We start from the raw sequence: 23,170 nt of genomic DNA on the forward strand, positions 1-23,170 counted from the left end.
TGCCTCATAGTAAAGCCTTAAGTCCGGCAGGGCAAAACCCCCTCTATCTTTTGCATCTGTCAGGATCTTAAATTTAATTCTTGGCTTTTTGCCCTGCCAGACAAATTTAGAGATATCTTTTTGCCATCTTCTGAGGCACTCCATCTTGTCCAGAATTTGTAATGTTTGAAACAGAAACAACACTCTTGGCAATACATTCATTTTGATAACAGCAATCCGGCCTAACAAGGACAGTTTCAGCCTTGACCATGTGTCTAGATCTTTTTTAACCTCCGTCCAACATTTTTCGTAATTATCCTTAAATAAGTTAACATTTTTTGATATTACATCTACCCCCAGGTATTTCACTTTCTTTACTATTTCCAGACCAGTTACACTCTGAAATCTATCTTTCTCTTCCAATGTTAAGTTTTTCCCCAACACTTTGGTTTTTTGCTTATTCAGTTTGAACCCTGCCACTTGACCAAATATTTCAATTAATTCCAACACTCTTTTAGTGCTCTCATCTGGCTGTTGCAATGACAGACTCACTATTCACCCACTTGTCTTCGAAAGCCGGCCTTTGCTGCCTCTAGTGGCAGGGAGTTCCATAGGGAAAGTGCCTGCAGGATCAGGCCACGGGGGACCCATCCAGTCCAACATCAGAGAGAGATGCATATTATGGGGAGCCCTGATAATAATAACAATAATAATATGAGCGTCGTCTTGCCCAGCCCCCTGCCCCGATGGGTGTGAAGCTGGGGTGAACAGCCCGCTGGCAGGGCCTGAGCCCCAACATCCTTCCCAGCAAACTGGCCTCATCCGGTGGCATTCACCGCCTCCAACCGCAGAAGCACAGCATAGCCGTCGCAGCCAGTAACAGTAACAATAATAAATAATTTTATTATTTGTACCCCTGGGTTGCTCCTCTTCCACAAATCGGGTTCCTTTCTGGGCTTTGAGGACGCTCTACTCGAAAGGAGACCCTTCTGCGCGCAGAACAAACTCTAGCCCAACGGTTGCCATTAATTTGATTTGAACTGATTTTATAAGGAATTGATTTTAGAATGCCATATTACTTTACTGTTGTTAGCCACTCTGAGCCCGGCTTTGGCTAGGGAGGGCGGGATATAAATAAAATGTTATTATTTATTATTATTTATTAAAGAGACTTTCCCAGGAAGGGTTTTGTATTTTATTTTACAAAAAAAAGAGCACGGGTCCTTCGCAGGAGACTCCCAAAGGCCATCGAGGAAGAACCAGAGGGGCTTTGGGGAGGATTTCGACCCCAAGCAGCCCCCATCTCTTCCTCGCAGAGGGAACACCAGCAGGTCCTGCCGCTGGGTGGGGGGCCGAGAGGGTCCTTTCCACCCCATGGGGGGGCGCTTCTTCTTTTCTAGCCAGACGGCCCCCTGCCCCGTTTCTACTTCTGGAAGCGGTCCAAGGCCGACCTCTGACCTTGGGGGACGTTGGGGGCCTGCGGACATGGTTGCTGCTGTCCCTTTTGGCGCTGTGAGATGCTCTTCCGAATGGCCGCCTGTGCAGAAAGGAGAAGGGGGGGGGAGACGGGGGTCACGGGCGAAGGAGGCAGAGGGAATGTTGGAATCTCCGTTCGACTGAGCTGATAAGGCTCATCTTTGGAATCGCCTCCCGACGATTAATTGACGACCTGATCCTTTGACAAGGCCTCAGGCACGTCGTCCCAGCAGAGCCAGTGTGGTGTAGTGGTTAAGAGCGGTGGACTCCTAATCTGGTGAACCGGGTTCGATTCCCCGCTCCTCCACATGCAGTTGCTGGGTGACCTTGGGCTAGTCACACTTCTTTGAAGTCTCTCAGCCCCACTCACCTCACAGAGTGTTTGTTGTGGGGGAGGAAGGGAAAGGAGAATGTTAGCCGCTTTGAGACTCCTTAGGGTAGTGATAAAGCGGGATATCAAATCCAAACTCTTCTTCTCTTCTTCTTCATCAAAACAGCAGGCAGAAGGATGAGATAGTATGAGCTACATTGCTATGCTTTATTTTCTAGCTGCGCAGAGAGCAAAGAAATATACACCCTCTCCCTGTGAGAGCAGAGAGCAACTGAACAAAGGAAGAAGGAAACAGGAAACCACTAACGTCACATCCCGTCTCCTTTCCCACGAGACTGGAAGGTCTCTGGAATGTAAACAGAGTCCTGTGACTCCCAGCAGCTGCTCAGTCAGAAACAGAAAGGGAACCAGAGGGGATTCTGGGAGAAATGCACTTACGCGCTGCTCCTCCGCGGCCACCTTTTTCCGGCGCCGGAGTCTCCCCACAGCCGAGTCGCGGCCTTTCGTCCGCTTCCGGGGGCAGAACTTGACCTTGGCTTGGGGGTCGTAGCCCTGGAGAAAGTCGGAAATACAGTGGTACCTCGGTTCTCAAACTTAATTCCGTCCCGGAAGTCCGTTGCAAAACCCTTCCAAAACCAAAGCGTTCCAAAACCAAGGCCCGCTTTCCAGCAGAAAGGTATGCAAAACAGATTAATCTGTCCCAGACTTTTAAAAACAACCCCAAAAAACAGCAATTCAACATGAATTTTACTAACTAACGAGGCCATTGATCCATAAAATGAAAGCAATAAACGATGTACTGCAGCCACACAATTGATCAATCAGTAGCTGAACTGGGTTCCACAAAGTCACAAAAACGAGCCACAAAAATTCAAAATAAATAGCAAAAACAGACAATCTTCAATGTAACACTCAAATCAGAGCACGTTTGACTTCTACAAAAAGTTCATAAACAGGAACACTGACTTCCTGGTTCACAATGTTTGAGTACCAAGGCATTTGGAAACCAAGGTACCACTGCATCCATTATTAAACGGAGATGTTCAGGAACTGAGATACCACTGTTCTGTAGAATGCACCTACTGTAGATTCCGGCGTATAAGGCAACATTTTAACCCCGGAAAACAGGTTAATAAGTCGGGGGTCATCTTATACGCCGGGTATGGCTGCAGTGGGCGGCGGGCTCCGCTTCATGCTGGGAGCCCACTGCCGCTGCCCAGCAAAGCTGCCAAAGCGCATAAGACGACCCCCCAAATTGGCAGCTGCACAAACACACACAAACACACATACACATACCGTATTTTTCGCTCTATAAGACGCACCAGACCACAAGACGCACCAAGTTTTTGGAGGAGGAAAACAAGGAAAAAATATTCTGAATCTCAGAAGCCAGAGGGATCGCTGTGCAGTGAAAGCAGCAATCCCTCTTGCTGTTCTGGCTTCTGGGATAGCTGTGCATCTTGCATTCGCTCCATAAGACGCACACACATTTCCCCTTACTTTTTAGGAGGGAAAAAGTGAGTCTTATAGAGCAAAAGATACGGTATATGTGTATAATTTTCTGAAAAGGGGTCTCAAAGCCGCCACATTTTTGGCAAGTCTCTCCCCCCATTACCAGCCTGTCCCCCCCATCAGGCTACCCCAGGACCCCCCCCAAATCCCCCCTCGCCCCGGAAGACCCACCAGTCTTTCAACCCGCTCCTTCTGCCGCTGCTCCAGGGAGACCTTGTCCACAGTGCCCAGCTGGCCGGGATCCAGCGAGATCAGCTCGTGCGGGATCTGTTGGGAGAGAGGGAACGAGAGTGAGATGAAGCTTCACCTGCGGAGCCTCCAAGTTCAGGGGCAGCCTATCTGAGTCGCAGCAGGAAGAGAAGACGGCCGGCCTCTGCGAGGAGAGGGCCCTGATCCTCCTTGGGTACCTTCTCCAAGAGAGCCTTGACCTCCCACTCCTGGCGCTGCTTCCGGCTACGGAAAGGGTTGCTCTCCAGGGCATCAAAGTTGGGCTCCCCGGCTCCTGCGGCATGAGAAAAGAGGGGGTGAGTCAGGAGGAAAAGCCGAGGGGGGGGGGAGACCCAGCCCATCTGCTCCATCCTTCCCCTTCGGCTAATCACAGACACACTGCAAGGGGGTTGGGCTGGATGACCCCCAGGGTCCCCCCGTTAGGATATAGTTCCGTTCCACCTTAAAAAGGAACAGGCATGACTGTTGTGTGTCACATGCCTGTTTACTTCCAGCTCAGTCTGCTGGGAACTTCCGTTGTGTGTTGCTTCTGCTATGTCGCAGTTTGCTGGACACGAAGGGAAGCAGACATGTTTTTTCCTTTGCCCCTGAACTATGCTGAATAAATGCTGCAAATGTGCTTACACATGGCTCAGCCCGCCATGTGCGAAGATTTATTCACTCTGTTGACAGAGCGTGCACGAGTCTCTAAAAGTATCTGAGGCTCATGTCGCTGTTTGATGCTGTTCCTAGGGAGAGCGGTGATTGCCCGGCTGCCAGCCGGTGGCTGGAGACCTGCCTGATGCCCCCGCCTCCCCGGCAGTATCCCAACACCCCCGTCCCCCACCCCCTTACCTGGCACCAGGAGGCTGGCAAAGCCTTCTCCGTGGCCCACGCCCAGCACGTCCTCAAAGGGGCAGAAGCGCAGGGCGTGAGCTGGGCGCGGAAGGGAGTGGCACAGGTAAGGCTTTGTGGGCGGGCAGGAGACAATGTCCTTGTACACCTGGGAAGGGAGAGAAAAACAGATTTTGGGGGGCTGCGGACTCCCGGGCTCTGTGGGGATGACACGACACCCCTGCGAAGAACAGCGGCAGCTCTCCAGTCGGGGTGAGAGGCGATGTGACAGAAACTTGTACAATTACACCAGGCAAGGGGAAAAGTGGAGAGATCAATTTCCCCCCATTCTGGCGCAGCACTCGAACTCGTGCCCGTCTCAGGGAGCTGAATGTCAGGAGATTCAGGACAGTTAAACTGTGGAACTCCCTCCCACTAGAGTCAGAGAGAGAGAGAAACACCAATATGGATGGTTTTGATTGGACAGATCTGTGCAGAAGCCGATTGATGGCACAGAAGGGGAAACCGGAGGGTCATCCAGCCCACCCCGCTCAGGGCAGGATCCTACAACTTGCTGCAGCCCTGACGATCGCTTAGGATACCTTGATGATGATGACGATTTATTAAACTTGTATGCCGCCCTATACCTGTGAGTCTCAAGGCGGTTACAACATAAAATCACAAAATACAAACACAAAATACACCATAAAAACCCACAATACTCCCCCTTAAAAAACATAATTGCTTCTGCACACTACTGCCTTGCCAAGCGGATTCTGGTTGTGCTAAGGAACACAAAAATAAATCGGGCCCGTCTTGTCTGAATAGGAGTCAAATATCCCCAGAGACAGAGGAATCAAGGTAGACTGTTATTGACCTGGAGGCTCCATAAGGACATAGGAAGAGCCTGCCAGGTTATGCTCCAAAGCGACAAGCCGCCTCCGCCTTGCCTGAATTAGAACCCGGTGCCGGATGTGGGGCTGGGGGCTGACATTAAACAGGGAAAGTGAAAAGATTCAATAAGCCCCTCAGGCTTTAGGATTTGAGGGAAGCCCACCCAGGAAATGTGGGGAGTCTCCCCCGCCTGCCCCCAGTTACCTGGATGACCTCCTGGCATGCGGCCCCCAGGAGCCCCCGCTGGCTGAAATCTAGCTGCCCGGCGCCAGTGGGCAGCAGGAGGGAGTGGAGGCGGCGGTAGGTGCGCAGGTCGTAGATGTGCAGCTTCCGGTCCAGCCCAGAGGTGGCCATGTAGCTGCGGGGAGAGGAAGCAGAGAGTTGTGGGTCAGGAAGGGACCCCTGGGGTCATCTAGTCCAGCCCCCCTAAAATACAGGGGTTGGCAGAGCTGTCGTTCTCATAGGCGCTACGTGGCACCTGTTCTGCACTGGAAAGAAGATCAATTAAAAGAGACAACAGGACAACGAAATAGTCAAGGCAGGAAGTCGTAGAAGGGAAAGTGAAGTTGCTGAAAGGTGCATATAGTAGTCTGCTAGAATGGGAAACAAAAGATGAAGAGGCGAAATCAGTCATAATTAAATGGGCACAAGATATAGATCATAATATAATGTTTGAAGATTGGGGAAGATTGTGGAAAACTGATTTAAAATTTACAGACGGCTCTTTGCTGAAAGAAAGAGTGTCATACCTCGGGTTGAACGTGCTTCGGAATGAGCGCATTCGAGTTGCGCTCCGTGGCAACCCGGAAGTAACAGAGCATGTTACTTCCAGATTTTGCCGCGTGCGCATGTGCAGACGTTCAAAATGACGCCACGTGCATGTGCAGAAGCGTTGAAAAGTGACGCGTGCTGCGCAGACGTGCCGTCGCTGGTTACGTTTGCTTCTAGATGCAAATGGGGCTCCGGAATGGATCCCGTTCATATCTAGAGGTACCACTGCGCATGAAAATGATGTGTGGATGGGATATAACACCAGTGAGGAAGAATGTACAAAACCGGCTCGAATATATGTTGGAAATGTAAGGGAAAAGAAGGGACTTTTTACCACATGTGGTGGTACTGTAGTAAAATTAAAAAATTCTGGGAAATGATATACAATGTTAATTGGAAAATGTTCCAATTAACATTTGTAAAAAAGCCTGAAGCATTTCTGTTAGGGATTGTAGGGAAAGACCTGCCAAGGAAATTTAAGAATATCTTTAAGTATGCAACAACGGCAGCAAGAATCTTAATAGCACAAGGACGGAAGAACGAAGAAACCCCGACCAAAGAACAATGGCAAGAGAAATTGATGAACTATGCGGAACGGGCAAAATAGACGCACAAACTAAGCGACAAGGACAACTGTGACTTTAAAGAAGAATGGGAACCGTTTACCAAGTACTTAAAGAAACAACAAATTGAGTTGGACTCCTTGGCAGGTTTTGAATAAACATACACAAATTTATTATTTTTAACATACAGTTAGATAAATTAAGGATCTTTACAATTTTATAATATGCAGAGAATAACATGTGCTGAAAAACCAGAGAGAAGAGCTGAGGGAGGTCTGGGAGGGGGGTGGGAGGGGGGCTTTTTCTTTCTTGGGGAGGGGGAGGGGGAAATGGGGGGGAATGAGGATGATGTGTTTTTGATAAATTGTTATGTTGAAATTTCTAATAAAAAATATTCCAAAAAAAAAGGCTGGGGGGAAATGTGGGAGAAACATACCGTATTTTTCGCACGATTGGACGCACCGGACCATAGGACGCACCTAGTTTTTTGGGGGGGAAATAAAGGAAAAAAAATTTCCCTTTATTTCCCCCCCAAAAGCAGGTCAGGGAAACCGAACCAGGTCGAGGAACAGCGGGATAGTGGCGCTGCGCCTCCCTGCTGTCCCCCGAGCTTGTGGGGCTGGCTGATGTCTGCCTGGCGCGCGGGGCGCTCTGCTTCAGGGCGCCCCACCCGCCAGGCAGCAGGCTGCTATCCGCAGCGTGGGGAGCCCTGTGGGGAACTCCTGCAAGCCTCCCCACGCTGCGGATGTCTGCCTGGCGCGAGGGGCGCTCTGCTTCAGGGCGCCCCACCCGCCAGGCAGCAGGCTGCTATCCGCAGCGTGGGGAGCCCTGTGGGGAACTCCTGCAAGCCTCCCCACGCTGCGGATGTCTGCCTGGCGCGAGGGGCGCTCTGCTTCAGGGCGCCCCACCCGCCAGGCAGCAGGCTGCTATCCGCAGCGTGGGGAGCCCTGTGGGGAACTCCTGCAAGCCTCCCCACGCTGCGGATGTGTTCCCGAAGCGCCTGGAGCTCTGCTTTCAGGGCGCCCGACGCTCCGGGAAGCAGGCTGCTATGGCTAGCAGAGCGCTAATCCCGAACCTTGGGGCGTGCGGAGCTCAGCGCGCCCCAAGCTTCTGGGCGCCGGCAAGGTCTCCGCTACCCTAGCTCGCACGCCCCAAGCTTCGGGATTAGCGCAGCGGTCCGCTGGCCCTGGGAGAGCCGTGCGACGTCGCGGGGCTCTCCCAGGGCTAGCGAGACCTTGCCGGCACCCAGAAGCTTGGGGCGCGCTGAGCTCTGCACGCCCCAAGCTTCGGGATTAGCGCAGTGCTTCGCTAGCCCTGGGAGAGCCGCGCGACGTCGCGGGGCTCTCCCAGGGCTAGCGAGACCTTGCCGGCACCCAGAAGCTTGGGGCGCGCTGAGCTCTGCACGCCCCAAGCTTCGGGATTAGCGCAGTGCTTCGCTAGCCGTGGGAGAGCCGCGCGACGTCGCGGGGCTCTCCCAGGGCTAGCGAGACCTTGCCGGCACCCAGAAGCTTGGGGCGCGCTGAGCTCCGCATGCCCCAAGCTTCGGGATTAGCGCAGTGGTCCGCTAGCCCTGGGATAGCCGCGCGACGTCGCGGGGCTCTCCCAGGGCTAGCGGAGACCCTGCTTGCACCCAGAAGCTTGGGGCGCGCTGCGCTCCGCACGCCCCAACCTTTGGGATTAATGCTGCGCTCCGCTAGCGGTGGGAGAGCTGGGTCTCCCACGGCTAGCAGATAGCTTCCTGAAGCCTGGAGAGCGAGAGGGGTCGGTGCGCACCGACCCCTCTCACTCTCCAGGCTTCAGCGAAAGCCTGCATTCGCTCCATAGGACGCACACACATTTTCCCTTGCTTTTTAGGAGGGAAAAAGTGCGTCCTATGGTGCGAAAAATACGGTACGTTGAAAACCTCTATAAGAATAAAAGAAAATTATTAGCAAAGGGAGATAACAGAAATTGCTGGGTTAAAGCAGACCGAAAGTCCAGAGGTAGCGTTATTATCAATTTACGAGAGGGTGGAAGGTTCACAGGCTAGGAAGGACTTGCTTGTAAAATAATTGAGAGCTGCACGAATTATTATAGCCAGGAAGCGGAAGGGGCAAGCAGAATATAAAATGGAAGAATGGTATAAAGAGGTGTGGGGTATAGCTAATAATGATAGATGAACATGTGCCAAAAATCTTGTAGGGAGCAAACAACTCCCTCGAACAGCCCCACTGGGTACCCATTTGTTCCGCATGCTACAATGACTTAGGGCCAGGCTGTCTGAAAAACCGCATTCCCTCTTATAAGGCTGCCCAGGTTTTGAGATCTTCGGGCGGGGGACTTTTCTTGGTCCCACCACCCTCCCAGGAAGACTTGGGCAGGACAGGACCTTCTTGGTGGTGGCTCCTCCCAAAAAACTTTGGAACTCCCTGCCTGGGGAACCCAGACTGGCTCCTGCCTTGTTGTTGTTCTGCTGGCAGCTGAAGGCTGTTTTATTCCCACACTTAAGGGGAATAAAGGGGTCAAACCATTGCAAGAGGTGCTGAAATTCTGGGAGGTTGGATAGTTACAACGGAATGGTCTCCGGGGTGGGGTGCACATTTATATTCTTCTTTATTTATGACTTTAAAAAGGGGTGGGGAATAGAAATAAATCCTTTCGGCGTGCCACCACTGACACTTGGGAACTCCCTGCCTCTTGAATCCGGCCCCCGCAAGCAGCGTTCTCGCACAGCCCAGCCTGCCTCAACTTTCCTGTGTGTTTCGGCCCGTTTTCGATTTCTCCTTCAGCTGCCGACAATTTTTTTGCTATCGCGGTTTATTGCATTTGCACACACTTCCCGTCATTTACTATTTGCTGTTATCGTTGAATTTGCACTCACAGGGCAGTTCGCAAAACACAGCAATGCCAAACGAAGCCGAAACGAGCCAAAGCCGTAACCCCGATCCCGCTCAGAGATTTAAAAGGACACGGTTATGACAAGACCCCCCTCGTGGCCTGGCTGATGTGGTCCAAAGGAAAGCAGAGCGAGAAGTTGGCAGCAGGAGTTGGCAGAAGACCAACCAACCGCCTTGGGGATCCCACTCTGGAATTGTGCCGGGTTTTCTCCCGAGCCTTTCCTTCTCCCAAAGAGGTCCCACAACACAGTGGAGGTTTAAGATCAGAGTGGTCCTAGAAGGAACATTTCACCATATGTGGTGGTAATGTAAGAAAGTATAATGAGATGAAAAAGATGTTGAAATATACATTTTTTAAAAAAACCAGAAGCATTTTTTACTTGGTATTACAGGTGAGGATATTAATAGGCAAGATGTTAAATTGCTTTTATATGCAACAACTTTAAAAAACCCATGTCACCCCATCCTCGGGGTTCAAAATTCCTCTTTGAACCTGTTGCAATCAACTTTGGTCTACAGCTATTTGCTCCGGTTGGGGGCTGGACTCCTTCCTTTATTCGGCAAGGACTGAGCAGCCTCGCACCTAGATTCTTCCGTAACACAGGATTGTGGCCGCCGCCACACACCGACGGTTTCTGGCAGCCAAGGGGAGACGGAAGGTGCAGAAACCGCCCCAGACAGAGAGAGCAGGACTCGCTTTTTGCAAATGAAAATAATCATTTCACTCACGTGCCAGAGCCGTCGACCGCCAACGCCCTCACGGCCCCCTGGTGGCAGAGCATCCGAACGAGGGGCTCCTTGACGTTGGGGCTCCAGAGGGTCACTGTGCCTATATTTTTTTTGGGGGGGGGAGAAAAGATCAAACCGGGAAGGGAGGGAGGGCTACTCCTGCCTGCCATCGGCTCCCTCCCTTTCTGTCCGTGGCTAAACACCAGCTAAAACCGCCCCCCACCTCCCTCCTGCCCCACAAGTCCTGCTCGCAGGAGCCCAGAATGGCCGGCTTGGAAGGGACCCCCAGAGGCCATGCAGCCCAACCCGCCGCAGTGGGAGTCTCACCGTTGCTGTGTCCCAGGTGGACGATGGCGTTGGAGGGGTTCTGCGCCATGACCCCCAGCCGGCCCCCCTTGGTGCAGATGGTGGCCACCTCCGTCCCCACAGAGATATCCAGGTACTGCAGGAAGCCCGTCTCGCTCTGGGAGGGGGGGCACACAAAAACAGAGGAGAGAGCTTTGTAATAAACAGACCCTCGCTTCCGGGGGGGGGGTTCTCTTTTCTGTGGGCAAAGGCACCCACCCACCCAGGAGAGACCAGGTGCTAGATCAAGTTGGGTGGGGGGGCAGTTCTTATTTAGGAGAGGGTCCTGACCTTCCCCCCCCCAAGACTGGCCAGCCCGACCCACAGCCGCAACCAAACCAACAAAAGGAGGGTTAGGCGGAACAATCCTCGCCTTGCCCCCGACACTGCGCCATGGAGACAGCTTTGCTAACTCTGCAAAACTGTCTGTCTGGCCACCATGGAGGCCCTCTCAGCCGGAGTCCCGTACACGCCTCTCCGCACTGCGGGAGAAGATTTATTCAGGGAAAATCATCTAGATTGCTTGCACCTGGATAAGTTGCGAGTGCAAGATGGCTGGGTGATTCCACCTGGCCCAAATCTCCATGCTAACTGCTGAATCTGCCACTGGCATCCGGCCAGGATGGGATTGTCCCGGCTAACAGAAGAGGAGCCAGGCCAGCAACGTCTCTCTGCCGCATGAAATCTCTGCTGGTTGCTGCTGGGCTGTGCTTGGAGCTAAGTTTGAACCTGCAACCAGGATCTGTGTGTTGCTGTGTGTTTTGCTGTGCGAGCCAGGGGGCAAGTCTCTATCTAAAGGAGTAGCCCTGTCAGGGCTCTAGCAGGAGATTGTGTAAATACCTGTAACTGTGTATGCTCAAACCTGTCAGTAAAATTATTAATAATAATAATAGTATTTATGCCCCGCTCATCTGGGAGACCCAGCCACTCTTGGCAGCTCCCAACAGAATATTAAAAGCGCAATAAAACATCAAACATTAAAAACTTCCCTAAATGGGGATGCCTTCTAAAAGTTGGATAGTTGTTTATTTCCTTGACATCTGATGGGAGGGCGCCACCACCGAGAAGGCCCTGCAACCTCACTTTACGCAGGGAGGGGACCGCCAGAAGGCCCTCGGAGCTGGACCTCAGCCACTGACTGAAGTCCGCCGCCTGTTTTTCTCTCAAGTTGTTCCCACACCTAGCTAAAGATGCTTGCCTATTTAATCCCTGGGTGGTGACTCCCGCAAGCTTAGAATGGATTACTTGCAGGCGTGGGTTTTGCCCAGACATGTATATCTGAGATTCATTTATACGAAAAACAGGAGGTTCAGCACGCAGGAATTAAGAGCACCACCTATGTATTAGATGAGTTGAAAGACGGCTGTCCTTGTCAGCTCTTCCAATGATATTTGTGAGAAGCTGTGCAGTGGCCAGGGCAACCCTGTCAGGTGGGCAGGGTACAAGTATAATAACAATCAGAATACTACTACTACTACTTTTCCTTTTTCACATTTTATTTGTGTTTTCCGTTGGTCAATTAAACTACAGTGGAACCTCAGAAGCCGAATGCCTTTGAACTCGAAACTTTCGGCTCCTGAGTAACTGAAACCGCCCCGTGGAACACCCTCCCATTAGATGTCAAAGTAATAAACAACTATATGACATTTAAAGGTCATCTGAAGGCAGCCCTGCTTAGGGAAGTTTTTAATGACTGATGTTTTAATGCATTTTTAATCTTTTGTTGGAAGCTGCCCAGAGTGGCTGGGGAAATCCAGCCAGATGGGCGGGGTATAAATAACATGTTGCTGCTGCTGCTGCTGCTAACCCAGAAGTAATTGTTCCAGTTTGGTTTTTTTAAAGTTTTTTAAAATGTATTTCTATTAAAGATTTTCTTGATTTACAAAGGTATGTGCAATGTCTCTCTCTCGTATTTTTTTCCCACGTGACACTTCCCTCCCCTTCCTTCCAAATTGGTTTCATTTGTTGAGACATTAGGAAGAACAGGGGGAAGATTGTTCCAGGTTTTGAACAATTTTCAGAAGCCAAACATCCAGCGTGGCTTCTGATTGGCTGCAGGACGCTCCTGCAGCCAATCAGAAGCCGTGCTTTGCAAGTTGAACGGACACCTGGAACAGATTGTTCTCTTAAAAGGAGGGAAAGGGGAATCCACAGGTTGTAAGACCCTGTACAGATGCATAGAATAACAGCTTCGTAGAGGCAGAAGGGAGACCCAAGGGTCATCTAGCCCAACCCGCCCCCCAAGGCAGGAATCGCAGGGAAAGCGTCCCTGGCAGATGGTCCCCACCCCTAACCTGAACAGCTCCTACTGCTGAACGGTTCTTGCTCTCAGAGGTCCAGAGAGAGGGGATTGTTGGGAGGTCAGGAGAGGAAGATAACCGCCCCCCCCAATCGGGCAGCCCCAGTGGGCCTTCCTCACCGCTGTGGCCAGGAGGAAGTGGTAGGGCAGGAACTGCATCCGCTGGACCCCGTGGAAGCGCTTGAGGCAGTTGAGCTCCACCCCCTGGTTGTCGTAGACGTAGAGCCACTTCCGCTGGGCCACCGCAAACATGGTCTCCGTGTGGAGCCACCTGGGGAGAAAGGTGACGTCAGGGCGGAGAACAGAAGGGCTGAGTCGGGAGGGGCACCTCGGGGTCATCTAGCCTACCCCCAGCAACGGAGGCGTCGCAGCTCAGAAGCAGAAAGAACCAGGGGCAGGTACAGTGGTGCCCCGCAAGACTGAAAACCCGCTAAACCCGCTTTTCCGTTTTGGAGGCGCTTCGCAAAACAAATTTCCCTATGGGGTTGCATCGCAAGACGAAAAAATCTTGCGAGTCCCCGCGGGTTTTTCCCACTTCCCCCCCTTTTCCTAAGCCGCTTAACAGCTGATCACTAAAAGCCGCTAGACCGCTAATAGCGCTAATCCGCTAAGCTGTCAGTGGGCTTGCTTCGCAAGACGAAAAAACCGCTAGACGAAGAGAATTGCGGAACGGATTCTTTTCGTCTTGCGAGGCACCACTGTACAAAGGCAGCCTGGTTACGGGCAGGAGCTACGAGCCAGTGAGAAGCGGTAAGGCCGCCCTGAATTAAGTTGTAAACCGCCCTGCTATCTATGGATGTAGGGCAGAATGCAAATGTAATGAACCACAATACAGTGGTACCTCTGGTTGCGTACGGGATCTGTTCCGGAGGCCAGTTCGCAACCCGAAAAAAAACACAACACACGTCTGTGCATGCTCATGTGCAGGTCGCGATTCGCCGCTTCTGCGCATGCCCGTGACATTATTCTGCGCATGTGGCGAAACCCAGAAGTAACCCTTTCTGGTACTTCTGGGTCACCGCAGGACGCAACCTGAAAACGCACGACCTGAAGCAAACATAACATGAGGTACGACTGTACTAATCATAGTAATAAAGAAATTTCATGAGAGGGGCAGCTTCCCTAAGCAGACTATGCATTCACAGTCATACCTTGGAAGTCCGTTCCAGAAGTCCGTCCGACTTGCAAAACGTTCGGAAACCAAGGGGCGGTTTCTGACTGGCTGCAGGAAGCTCATGCAGCCAATCGGAAGCCGCATCGGACGTTCGGGTTCCTAAAGAACATTCGAAAACAGGAACGCTGACTTCCGGGTTTCAATCGTTCGGGAGCCGCTTTGTTCGGTAGTTGGGGCGTTCAAGTTCCAAGGTACGGCTCTTGAGATTTCATCTCTGAGCTGGGGGGAGGCAGCGACAACCTCACCGGAAAGATGGGAAACCCTTGCCCTTGCCCTGCAATGTGGAGACAGGAGTGCCAGGAATACCTGGCGAAGCTGTCGCTGGTACTTGCCAACGGCAGAACGTTTGAACCGTGGAGGAAGTGGCTTGGGAAGAGAGACGAGAGGAATGGGGTGGGAGGACAGAAAAGGAACTGCTCTGAGATCTACGGATAAAGGGCAGTATATAAATCTAATTAATTGATAAAGGTAAAGGTAAAGGGACCCCTGACTGTTAGGTCCAGTCATGGCTGACTTTGGGGTTGCGGCGCTCGTCTCACTTTATTGGCCGGGGAAGCCGGCATACAGCTTCCAGGTCATGTGGCCAGCATGACTAAGCTGCTTCTGGCGAACCAGAGCAGCGCACAGAAACGCTTCCTGCTGGAGCGGTACCTATTTATCTATTTGCACTTTGATGTGCTTTCGAACTGCTAGGTTGGCAGGAGTGGGGACTGAGCAACGGGAGCTCACCCCTTTGTGGGGATTCGAACCACTGACCTTCTGATAGGCAAGCCCTAGGCTCTGTGGTTTAACCCACAGCACCACTCGCGTCCCAATTGATTGATAATCGATATGCAATTCCTGCTCGCCCCCCAAAAAACTCAACACGGCACCCCCACGCGTTTTTGCCACTCACGCCACGTCTGCGACGGACTCCATGACGTTGATCTCACACATCAAGGCCTTTGTGTGCCAGTCGAGGGCCGCCACGTGGCCCCTTCGGCCCCCCAGGAGGAGATGTCTGCGAAGGAGGAAGAGGAGGATTCCCCAAGGCAGGAATCTAAGTTACATCATACACGGCAGAGGGCCGCCCAAGGAAGGGGAGCCCACCACCTCCCGAGGGAGACCTGTAGGGGTGCAAATATCCAGAGTGGGGGGGGGGGGTCAGGTGTGATTGCTATGAGGAATTATGAAAAATGAAGCAAGCCATTGTGTCCGCGATGAAGGCATTGCATTGACTGGGTTTGATTCATTGACAATCGTTTCTGATCGAATCCCCCAGGCCTCTCCACCTCTGCCATTTGCTTTCTCTACGCCTGACAGGCACGTATAAGCATTCTGAAACACAGGCCAGTTGCTTCATCAGGCATCCTCAGTACATAAAGTTAGTAGGTTACTTCGATGTAGTTTAATCTTTAGATAGATCTTAAAGGCCAGGAAGAGAGTTCACAAGGAGCCGGTAAATACTGCCATCCTGTCTCTCCCGTTTATGAACTCTGGGGTTTTGCTGAATGCATTCCTCCTTTTATTCCTATTTTACTTACCCTGAACTACTATGAATGCTCAAGTAGGAAATAGTATCTTTGTAGTTAAAAGAATTTCTTCTGATCAAACTTTGTCCTACGTAGGGGTTTTGAAATGCTCAGAGGAAATCTGATTGGTTCTTACGAACACTGTGTAAAGGGTTCTTTTGTGAATAAAACGACCTGGGCCGAGGGGTGGAGAGGATTATTATTATTGGCACTCCTCCCAGAGTCTTGCTGGTCAAGCCTCGTGTGTATTTTATTAATCAGAGTCCAATCCTTCCATTGCTTTGGGAATGCTACAAGATCGTTCCCCCGCCAAACATCTCTTGCTCACTCACCTGCCGTTGCGCGTGTAGTCCACCCGGTACGGGCCAAACTGGTTCAGCCGCAGCTCAAAATGCTGGTAAGAGGAAAGCAGGCCGGGGTCAGGCCCTGGGAGGTGGTCCCCACATTGAGGAGGGGGTCCCCTTCCTCAAGACCCCCACATTGTCCCCTCCCTGCCTACCTTTGCACCGGCGGCCAGGTCTACGGCCTCTGCGATGTCGGCCTGGGCGATGGTGCAGGTGTCTTCCCCCTCATCTCCTTCCAGGAACCTGGCGGGGCAGAGGGAGAAAGTGAGGCAGAGTTGCACCCCCGGAGCCAACAGCCTACTATGGTTAGAGGCAGCGATGATGCCGGACCTCTCAGGAAACGAAGGTTCATTAGGGCAAGGGATATTGAAACACGTGAATGGGAGAGACCGTGGAAGAAGGATTTAAAATTTGCGGCATGTTATAAACTAAAAGAGAATTTTATTCGGAGGGGGGAAATGAGGATGATGTATTTTTGACAAATTGTTAATTGTTGAAATTCCTAATATAAAATATATTTTTTTAAAAAAAGGAAAGAGGGGTGGCTGAATCTAGCCATTTCAGTTTCACTGCGTTTCTTGTTTTTCAAAGCCTTAAATTAAGCCCCACAGATTTCCACACCAGTGCATTATTATTATTATTAATTAAATTTTCTGTTTTACAATTTAGAATACTTATTTAAACATCCTTAAAATACCAATGACTTCCTTCTTCTCTTTCCATGGTTCATTTTGCGTTCCATAAAGCCCTGCATATTTTATAAAAACTAAGCCACTCAGTATTCCATTATTACATCCATCAAAACTGTTGAATTTATCTTTATGCTGCCAACATTTTCAAGTGTACACAATTTCCCCTCATATATTCAATAAACATTTTTCAATCTTCTCAAAAAGAGAGAGAGAGAGAGAGAGAGAGAGAGAGAACACTATACTCAAAGTGTTGGTGCTGACCTTTCAAGCCCTAAACGGCCTCGGTCCAGTATACCTGAAGGAGCGTCTCCACCCCCATCATTCTGCCCGGATGCTGAGGTCCAGCTCCAAGGGCCTTCTGGCGGTTCCCTTGCTGCGAGAAGCAAAGCTACAGGGAACCAGGCAGAGGGCCTTCTCGGTGGTGGCACCCACCCTGTGGAACCCCCTCCCATCAGATGTCAAAGAGATAAACAACTATCTGACTTTTAGAAGACATCTGAAGGCAGCCCTGTTGAGGGAAGTTTTTAATGTTTTACTGTATTGTGCTTTTAATATCCTGTTGGAAGCCGCCCAGAGTGGCTGGGGAAAACTGGGCCAAATGGGCGCGGTATACATAAATAATAATAATTATTATTATTACTACTGTACTACTACTATATGAAAAAGATGTATAGGTGGCATTTAACGTCTAACAAACCAGCAAAGATGTACAAGTCAGAATAAGATACATGTTGGAAATGGGTACCTTTCATCATATGTGGTAGAAGCCTTCAGGGAAATGATTTATAATTAACTGAAAAAAATATTTAATAAATCTTCTAATTTAAAAACAAACAAACCCAGAAGCTTTTCTTTTTGGAGTAACTGGTCCAGAGGTACCCAAAGATCAGAAAATCTTATTCCTATACACAACAACTGCAGCCCGGACAATTTGTGATCAGAAACAGGAGGAAGATGCAGTACCAAGAGAGAAACTGATGGAATGTGTAGAAATGACTAGTTTAACAGGAAGGATAAGAGATCAGGAAGGAAAAACTTTTTTTAAAAAAAGGAATGGGGGGAAATTGTGGAATATTTGAAAAATTACTGTAGGCAACTTAAAAAGGTTAGCAGGATTGGAATTAATTGAGCAGTTTATGTATACCCAGAAGGGAAAATTAGGAAAGAGAAAAAAATAAGGATTAATTAGAATAAGAAGCAAAAAAGGAAAATGAAACGAGCCTTGGAAGGGGGGTGGGAAGGGAAGTCGGATATGTTTTAAATATGTTTTAAATTCTGTAATTTATATAAATGCTGTAAAACTGAAAACGATAAGGTAAATCTTGTTTTTTAAAAGGAATTTTTTAAAAAGTAAATGAAGATTTCTTGGCACCATTTGCCTGCACTGAACCAAACATAGCCGTCAGCGTTTCCCTTTTTTAAGGGAAATTCCCTTATTCCGAATAGGATTCCTCGCAAGAAAAGGGAAGAGTTGACAGCTACGGAACCAAGGCTCACCCACCGCCCAACAGCCTCTTAAATGCAGGTGCAGAAACTACATTACCCAGCATCCTCCAGGAGAAGCATCTCCATCCGGGCCGCCTGCTTGGCTGCTGCCTGGGCCTTCTCCTCCTGCCTGGCCAGCTGGCGCTTAAGGCGCTTGTTGGACACCGTCCCCTGTGGGACATGGGAAAAGGGGGGGGTCAAAGAAGATGGTGGCCCGCAGCTCCCCCCACACGCCTAGGGAGAACATCTCCGCCCCCCCAGAAAGGCCAAAGCGCCTCACCAGTTGGCCCCTGGCTCCTCGCTGGAACTTGCGCACTTGCTCACGGCTGACGGAGGCCGGGCCAGGAAACGGGTCCACCTTCTGGAAGAAATCACAGAATCACAGCGTCAGAAGGGGCCCCCCAGGGGCCATCCAGTCCAACCCCCTGGAAGGCAGGGATTGCAGCAAACGCCAAAGAGCGAACCAGGCGGACGTGGAATTGGAGGCATGTTGTATCTCCCCCCAAAAAAGATTCAGCCCCTTCCCCAGACTTCCTGAATTTAAAAGGGACCCACCAAAGGCCATCTAGCCGCCCCCTCTTGAATTCAGACCTACTTCCCTTCATACTCCTGATATTCTCATATATCTTATTGTTGAAAATGATATATGAAAAATTATACTATTTTTTAACATATCATTTTCAACAATAATTAAGCATACTTTTATATCTTATACAGTTGTTGTTTTTTATTTCCATCAATCACATCGGAAAATTTTCAAATTAGAGATCACACTAGACAAGATTTTCAAAAAGCATGGGGGGGAACGCAGAGAATACTTCACAAAACAGTGCCCTAAAATACATACCTGGACTTGTTTCTTTGTGGATATTTAAGTATTAATTAGAAAAAACTTAAAAATTATTCATAAAGGAAACAGCTCATAAGTAAATAAGGATGCCAGAAACAGGATAAAGGAAGTGTTTTGTTTGGTTTTTTGTACTGTAGAATGTTATGTTTATTGTATTTCTGTACTGGGGGGGCATTGTAAATAAAATTTCCAATAAAAATTAAAAAATTAACTGAAAATTTTCCAATCTGTTCACTTACCGTATTTTTCGTCCCATAGGACGCACCTAGTTTCCCCCCCCCAAAAAAAAACCAGGTCGGGGAAACCGAACCAGGTTGAGGAACAGTGGGATGGCGGCACTGCGCCTCCCTCTGTCCCCCGAGCTTCTGGGGCTGGCCGATGTCTGCCCGGCACGCGGGGCGCTCTGCTTCAGAGTGCCGTTCGCACCGGGCGGTAGGCTGCTATCCGCAGTGTGGGGAGCCCTGTGGGGAACTCCTGCAGGGCTCCCCACGCTGCGGATGTCTGCCCAGCGAGAGGGGCGCTCTGCTTCAGGGCGCCTCTCGCGCCGGGCGGCAGGCTGCTATCCCCAGGCTAGACAGCCCTGCGGCAACTCCCGCAGGGTTGCCTAGGCGGCGGATGTGTTCCCTAAGCGCTGGGCGCTCTGCTTTCAGCGCGCCCGGCGCTGCGGGAAATAATCTTCTATCCGCAGCCTAGACAGCCCTGCGAGACCTCCTGCAGGGCTGCCTAGGCTGCGGATGTGTTCCCGAAGCGCCGGGCGCTCTGCTTTCAGCGCACCCGGCGCTCTGGGAAGCAGGCTGCGGATGCGTTCACGAAGCCTGGAGAGCGAGAGGGGTCAGTGCGCACCAACCCCTCTCGCTCTCCAAGCTTCAGCGAAAGCCTGAATTCGCCCCATAGGACGCACCCAGATTTCCCCTTCATTTTTGGAGGGGGAAAAGTGCGTCCCATAGGGCGAAAAATACGGTAATTTACATTTCTTACTTTCACTATTACATTTAAATCTAATAACTAATATCGCTATTCTTTCTCCACTTTGGAATGTTTCGTATATTACACCTGTGAAATTAGCCCAAATGTATAAGACAAATAATAAATGTTGGAAATGTAAAGAAAAAGAAGGAACATACCTGATATTCTATATATATGTGTGTTAACATATCATTTGCATCAATAATTAAGCATACTTTTATATCTTGTACAGTTTTTTTTTACTTCCATCAATGACACCTGAAAATTTCCCAATCTATTCACTTAATTTACATTTCTTACTTTCACTATTGCATTTAAATCTCACAACTAATATCTCTATTCTTTCTCTACTTTGCAATGTTTCATATGTTACACCTGTGAAATTAGCGAAAAAGGAATAAGACAATAATAAATGTTGGAAATGCAAAGAAAAAGGAGGACCGTACCCCTGATATGGTCTTCTTCCTGCCAGGACCCATCGGCTTCCTTGGGGAGGCCTCATCCTGCCGTGGCTTCTTGGCATCCCGAGCGCCACTCTGTTCTGGGTCGGCTTGGGGGGCATCGCCCTCCCAGTATCTCCTGACGACCTTCTTTTTCTTTGGGGCGGCGGAGAGAAAGAGGGATTATCTGGAGTCAGACAATCAAGGAAACTAGCAAAAGGCCAAGTAAAACCGCAGAGCTAGCCTGACGGAACCGACAACATTGCAAAGGAATTCTAGATGCATTGAAAGCACACGCCAGTTGGAAAAATCTATATTACCAAAGCTGTATTCGACGGATGAAAGTACATGGTGTTTGACATGGTTGAGAATCGTGGACTCAGCGACGGAGAATTATAAAGCGTCAAAATCGAGAGGTGGAAAATATGGAAACGACGGGGAGAGTCAGGACTGAGATGTGGAGATATGCTTCAGAGATCCAGACCGTGGGGAGCTCCAAAAAATCAATAATTATAATTTGAACTATAATTTGGATTTTTTTATTTTAGTTTTTTAATTTTAATTGGAGTATTACGATTGGATATATTAATTGGAAGTTTTTTATTGGAAAATCAATAAATAAAGATTAAAAAATAAAGCACATGCTCACCCCCCACCAGACCCCTGGGAACTCTAGTTTTAGGGTGCTGGGAACTGCAGAATTGTTGTTCATGCATTAAATCTGCATACGGCCCTTCATCCGAAGACCGCGGGGCTGCTCAGAGCATAGAAATACGAGACAAAAGGCGCAAAATGCATATATGAAGGACAGGAAGAAAGCAAAACAATAAACACACACACACCCCGCTTCCAAAACACACACACACATTTAAAAGGACATAGGACAAACTGGCTAGAGAGGATAAACTACGTGTCCCAGAATCCATTTCGTGAGGCGGAGGAGAGGATGGGCTCCAAGTGGATGCCTTCTTTGGGGGGGGGCATCCAAAATCAATAGATGGGGGGTGATTTGAAGAGGGCCTGGAGCAGAGAAAAGCACCCAGGCCCCAGTCCTGGAGACACAGAAGGGAAGGGCCAGAAGGGGCTCCCCAAAGGCCATCTAGCCCCACCTCTTTTTTAAAAAAAAATATTCATTTTTCTTTTTCATTCATTACATACATCTCTATTTCTTAAAACTCACTATATATTCCTCCCTCCCTCCCCTACCGGGGTTCCCCCAACTTCCCCTTCTGGTTTGTTTTTCTTTTCACCCACTTTGGTAACTCCTAACAGATAAAGTTATTAACAACATAACATCAAGCCTAGAAACATAAAAATAAAAGGAAATTCACCGTAATATTTCACTATCTTCTAAACGTTTTCTAATGCTAATAATGTGAATGTTTGTTTAAATCCTGCCATCAAGTCTATTGGCTTTCTCTGTTTCTGCAAATATAATATAAATGGTCCCCATTCTTTTTCAAAGTCGCTCTTGTCTTTTCCCCTTAATCTACCTGTCATTTCTGCCCTTCTCTTGACTCTCAGTTTAAATGGGATTTCTTTAAAGACGTCAACTTTCTGTCTCTCCACCACTTTCTGTCCCTCAACTTTAGCAGGAATGACTTGCTAAAGCACCGAACAATCCCAGAACTGGAAGGGAACCCCAAAGGCCATCCAGCCGACCCCCCTCGGCAGCCCTTCTTCCATGTAGGCTTCAGCGATCTCAGGGACGTGGAGGTACATCCTCTCAAATTTTCTGTTTTCCTTTCTGTTTCTGTCTGTTTTTGGTTGAGCAAAGAAATGACTGAGCTTGGAGATGGAGCGGATTCCATGACTGAGCCAAATTAAATCCATCCCTGGAACGAGCCAGGCTTTTTGAATCTCCGGGTCCCATAAATAAGTTAGATAATATCAGCCAAAAAAGGCAGTAACTCCCTTCCCTTCTTCCTCTTTCACAAGCAGTCGTTTGCATTGTTCACTAAATTCAGACTCTATCTATTCCTCAGGCTAGGATTATTATTATTATAAATGAGAATACTGCCAAATAACAGTAGATTGTAGGTGGTGAATTGGAGAGGAGGAAGAAGGGAGAGAACAAGAAAAATGAAATCCACATAATGGAGAAACCATATAAATATTCATAGTGTGGAGAGAATTTCAGTTGGAGCTCCCAGTCCACTTCCCATCAAGGAAAGCTTTTCGTTCAGAAGGAGAGCCTCACTTCACATGAAAGAACTAACGGGGGAAGAAATTAGTGCTTGAAATGTGGGAAAAGCTTCCTTCGCAGCTCCACCCACAATTCCCATGAGATACTTCATACAGGGGAGTGTTTGGAAAAAGCTTCATGCAGGTCAGAAACCAGATCAGTGCTTGGAATGTGGAAAGAGCTTCATTCAGGTGGTGAATCTAATTTTCCATGAAATATTTCCTACAGGGGACTGCTTAGAATGTGGAAAAAGTTTCATCTAGGAAACCAGTCTCAATTTCCATTAAATAAAACACAGCAGGGATAATCAGAGAATCTTAGCAAATGGTATAAGGCATATGGTAGAACTGGTATTAGGAAACTTCATGAGGAATGAAGGGGAGAGATAGCGTTGACCCGGAGTAAGGGAGGAATCCAGGCTCCAGAGTCCCCAAATGGTCAGGGCCCCCCAAGGGGCATCTGTCCCACCCCCTGGGGGAACCCCGCTCCCCGCTCACCTTCTTGGGGTCTCCGGCTGCGCCTCCTTGCTCCATGGCTGCCTCTCTCCTCTCTCTCCCAAAGCCACGTGGAAAGCCAGGCAGCCGGCTCTTCCGGGTTCCTCCTCCGCCTCGACCAGCTCTCCACCAATCGCCGCGCGAGGGGGCCGTCCCGGAAATGAAGCCACCGCGGAGGCCTAGGAGGCGCTCTGAGAAAAGGGAGAGGCCATC

General features: G+C 49.6%; 1 protein-coding gene and 1 long non-coding RNA gene across 4 annotated transcripts; both read right to left on the bottom strand.

Annotated features, from left to right (window-relative positions):
* Window positions 1-855: 855 nt before the first annotated feature.
* On the bottom strand, window positions 856-23,072 carry WDR46 (WD repeat domain 46). 3 transcript variants are annotated; one of them, XM_081902356.1, is made up of 17 exons: window positions 22,961-22,996; window positions 20,928-21,032; window positions 20,285-20,434; window positions 18,303-18,383; window positions 18,081-18,193; window positions 16,001-16,088; window positions 15,834-15,895; window positions 14,886-14,990; window positions 12,937-13,087; window positions 10,500-10,635; window positions 10,173-10,272; window positions 5,438-5,591; window positions 4,361-4,508; window positions 3,706-3,800; window positions 3,470-3,565; window positions 2,225-2,338; window positions 856-1,516 (listed from the first exon to the last, which is right to left on the bottom strand). In XM_081902356.1, the coding sequence occupies exons 2-17, from the start codon at window positions 20,988-20,990 to the stop codon at window positions 1,403-1,405; spliced, it is 1,770 nt and encodes a 589-aa protein (XP_081758482.1). In that variant the 5' UTR covers window positions 20,991-21,032; window positions 22,961-22,996; the 3' UTR covers window positions 856-1,402. The 3 variants fall into 3 exon arrangements, with proteins under 3 accessions (XP_081758482.1, XP_081758484.1, XP_081758483.1); XM_081902358.1 differs by lacking the exon at window positions 20,928-21,032 and having other exon boundaries at window positions 22,961-23,072; XM_081902357.1 differs by lacking the exons at window positions 20,928-21,032; window positions 22,961-22,996 and adding an exon at window positions 20,599-20,781.
* On the bottom strand, window positions 7,064-7,666 carry LOC309365495. The gene is made up of 2 exons (XR_014166202.1): window positions 7,407-7,666; window positions 7,064-7,335 (listed from the first exon to the last, which is right to left on the bottom strand). It is a non-coding gene; the product is annotated as an uncharacterized lncRNA (long non-coding RNA).
* Window positions 23,073-23,170: the final 98 nt, after the last annotated feature.

This window comes from Podarcis melisellensis, assembly GCF_964234715.1.
Source record: "Podarcis melisellensis genome assembly, chromosome: 2".
NCBI lineage: Eukaryota > Metazoa > Chordata > Lepidosauria > Squamata > Lacertidae > Podarcis > Podarcis melisellensis.

Bases quoted from the DNA above. Each gene is read 5' to 3' on its own strand.
- WDR46 (XM_081902356.1), bottom strand. From the start codon at position 20,990: ATGAACAACAATTCTGCAGTTCCCAGCACCCTAAAACTAGAGTTCCCA. The intron at 18,194-18,302 runs GTGAGGCGCTTT...CATGTCCCACAG, and splicing joins GAGGAGCCAGGGGCCAACTG to GGGACGGTGTCCAACAAGCG. The intron at 10,636-12,936 runs GTGAGGAAGGCC...CCCCCCTCCCAG, and splicing joins ACTTCCTCCTGGCCACAGCG to AGCGAGACGGGCTTCCTGCA.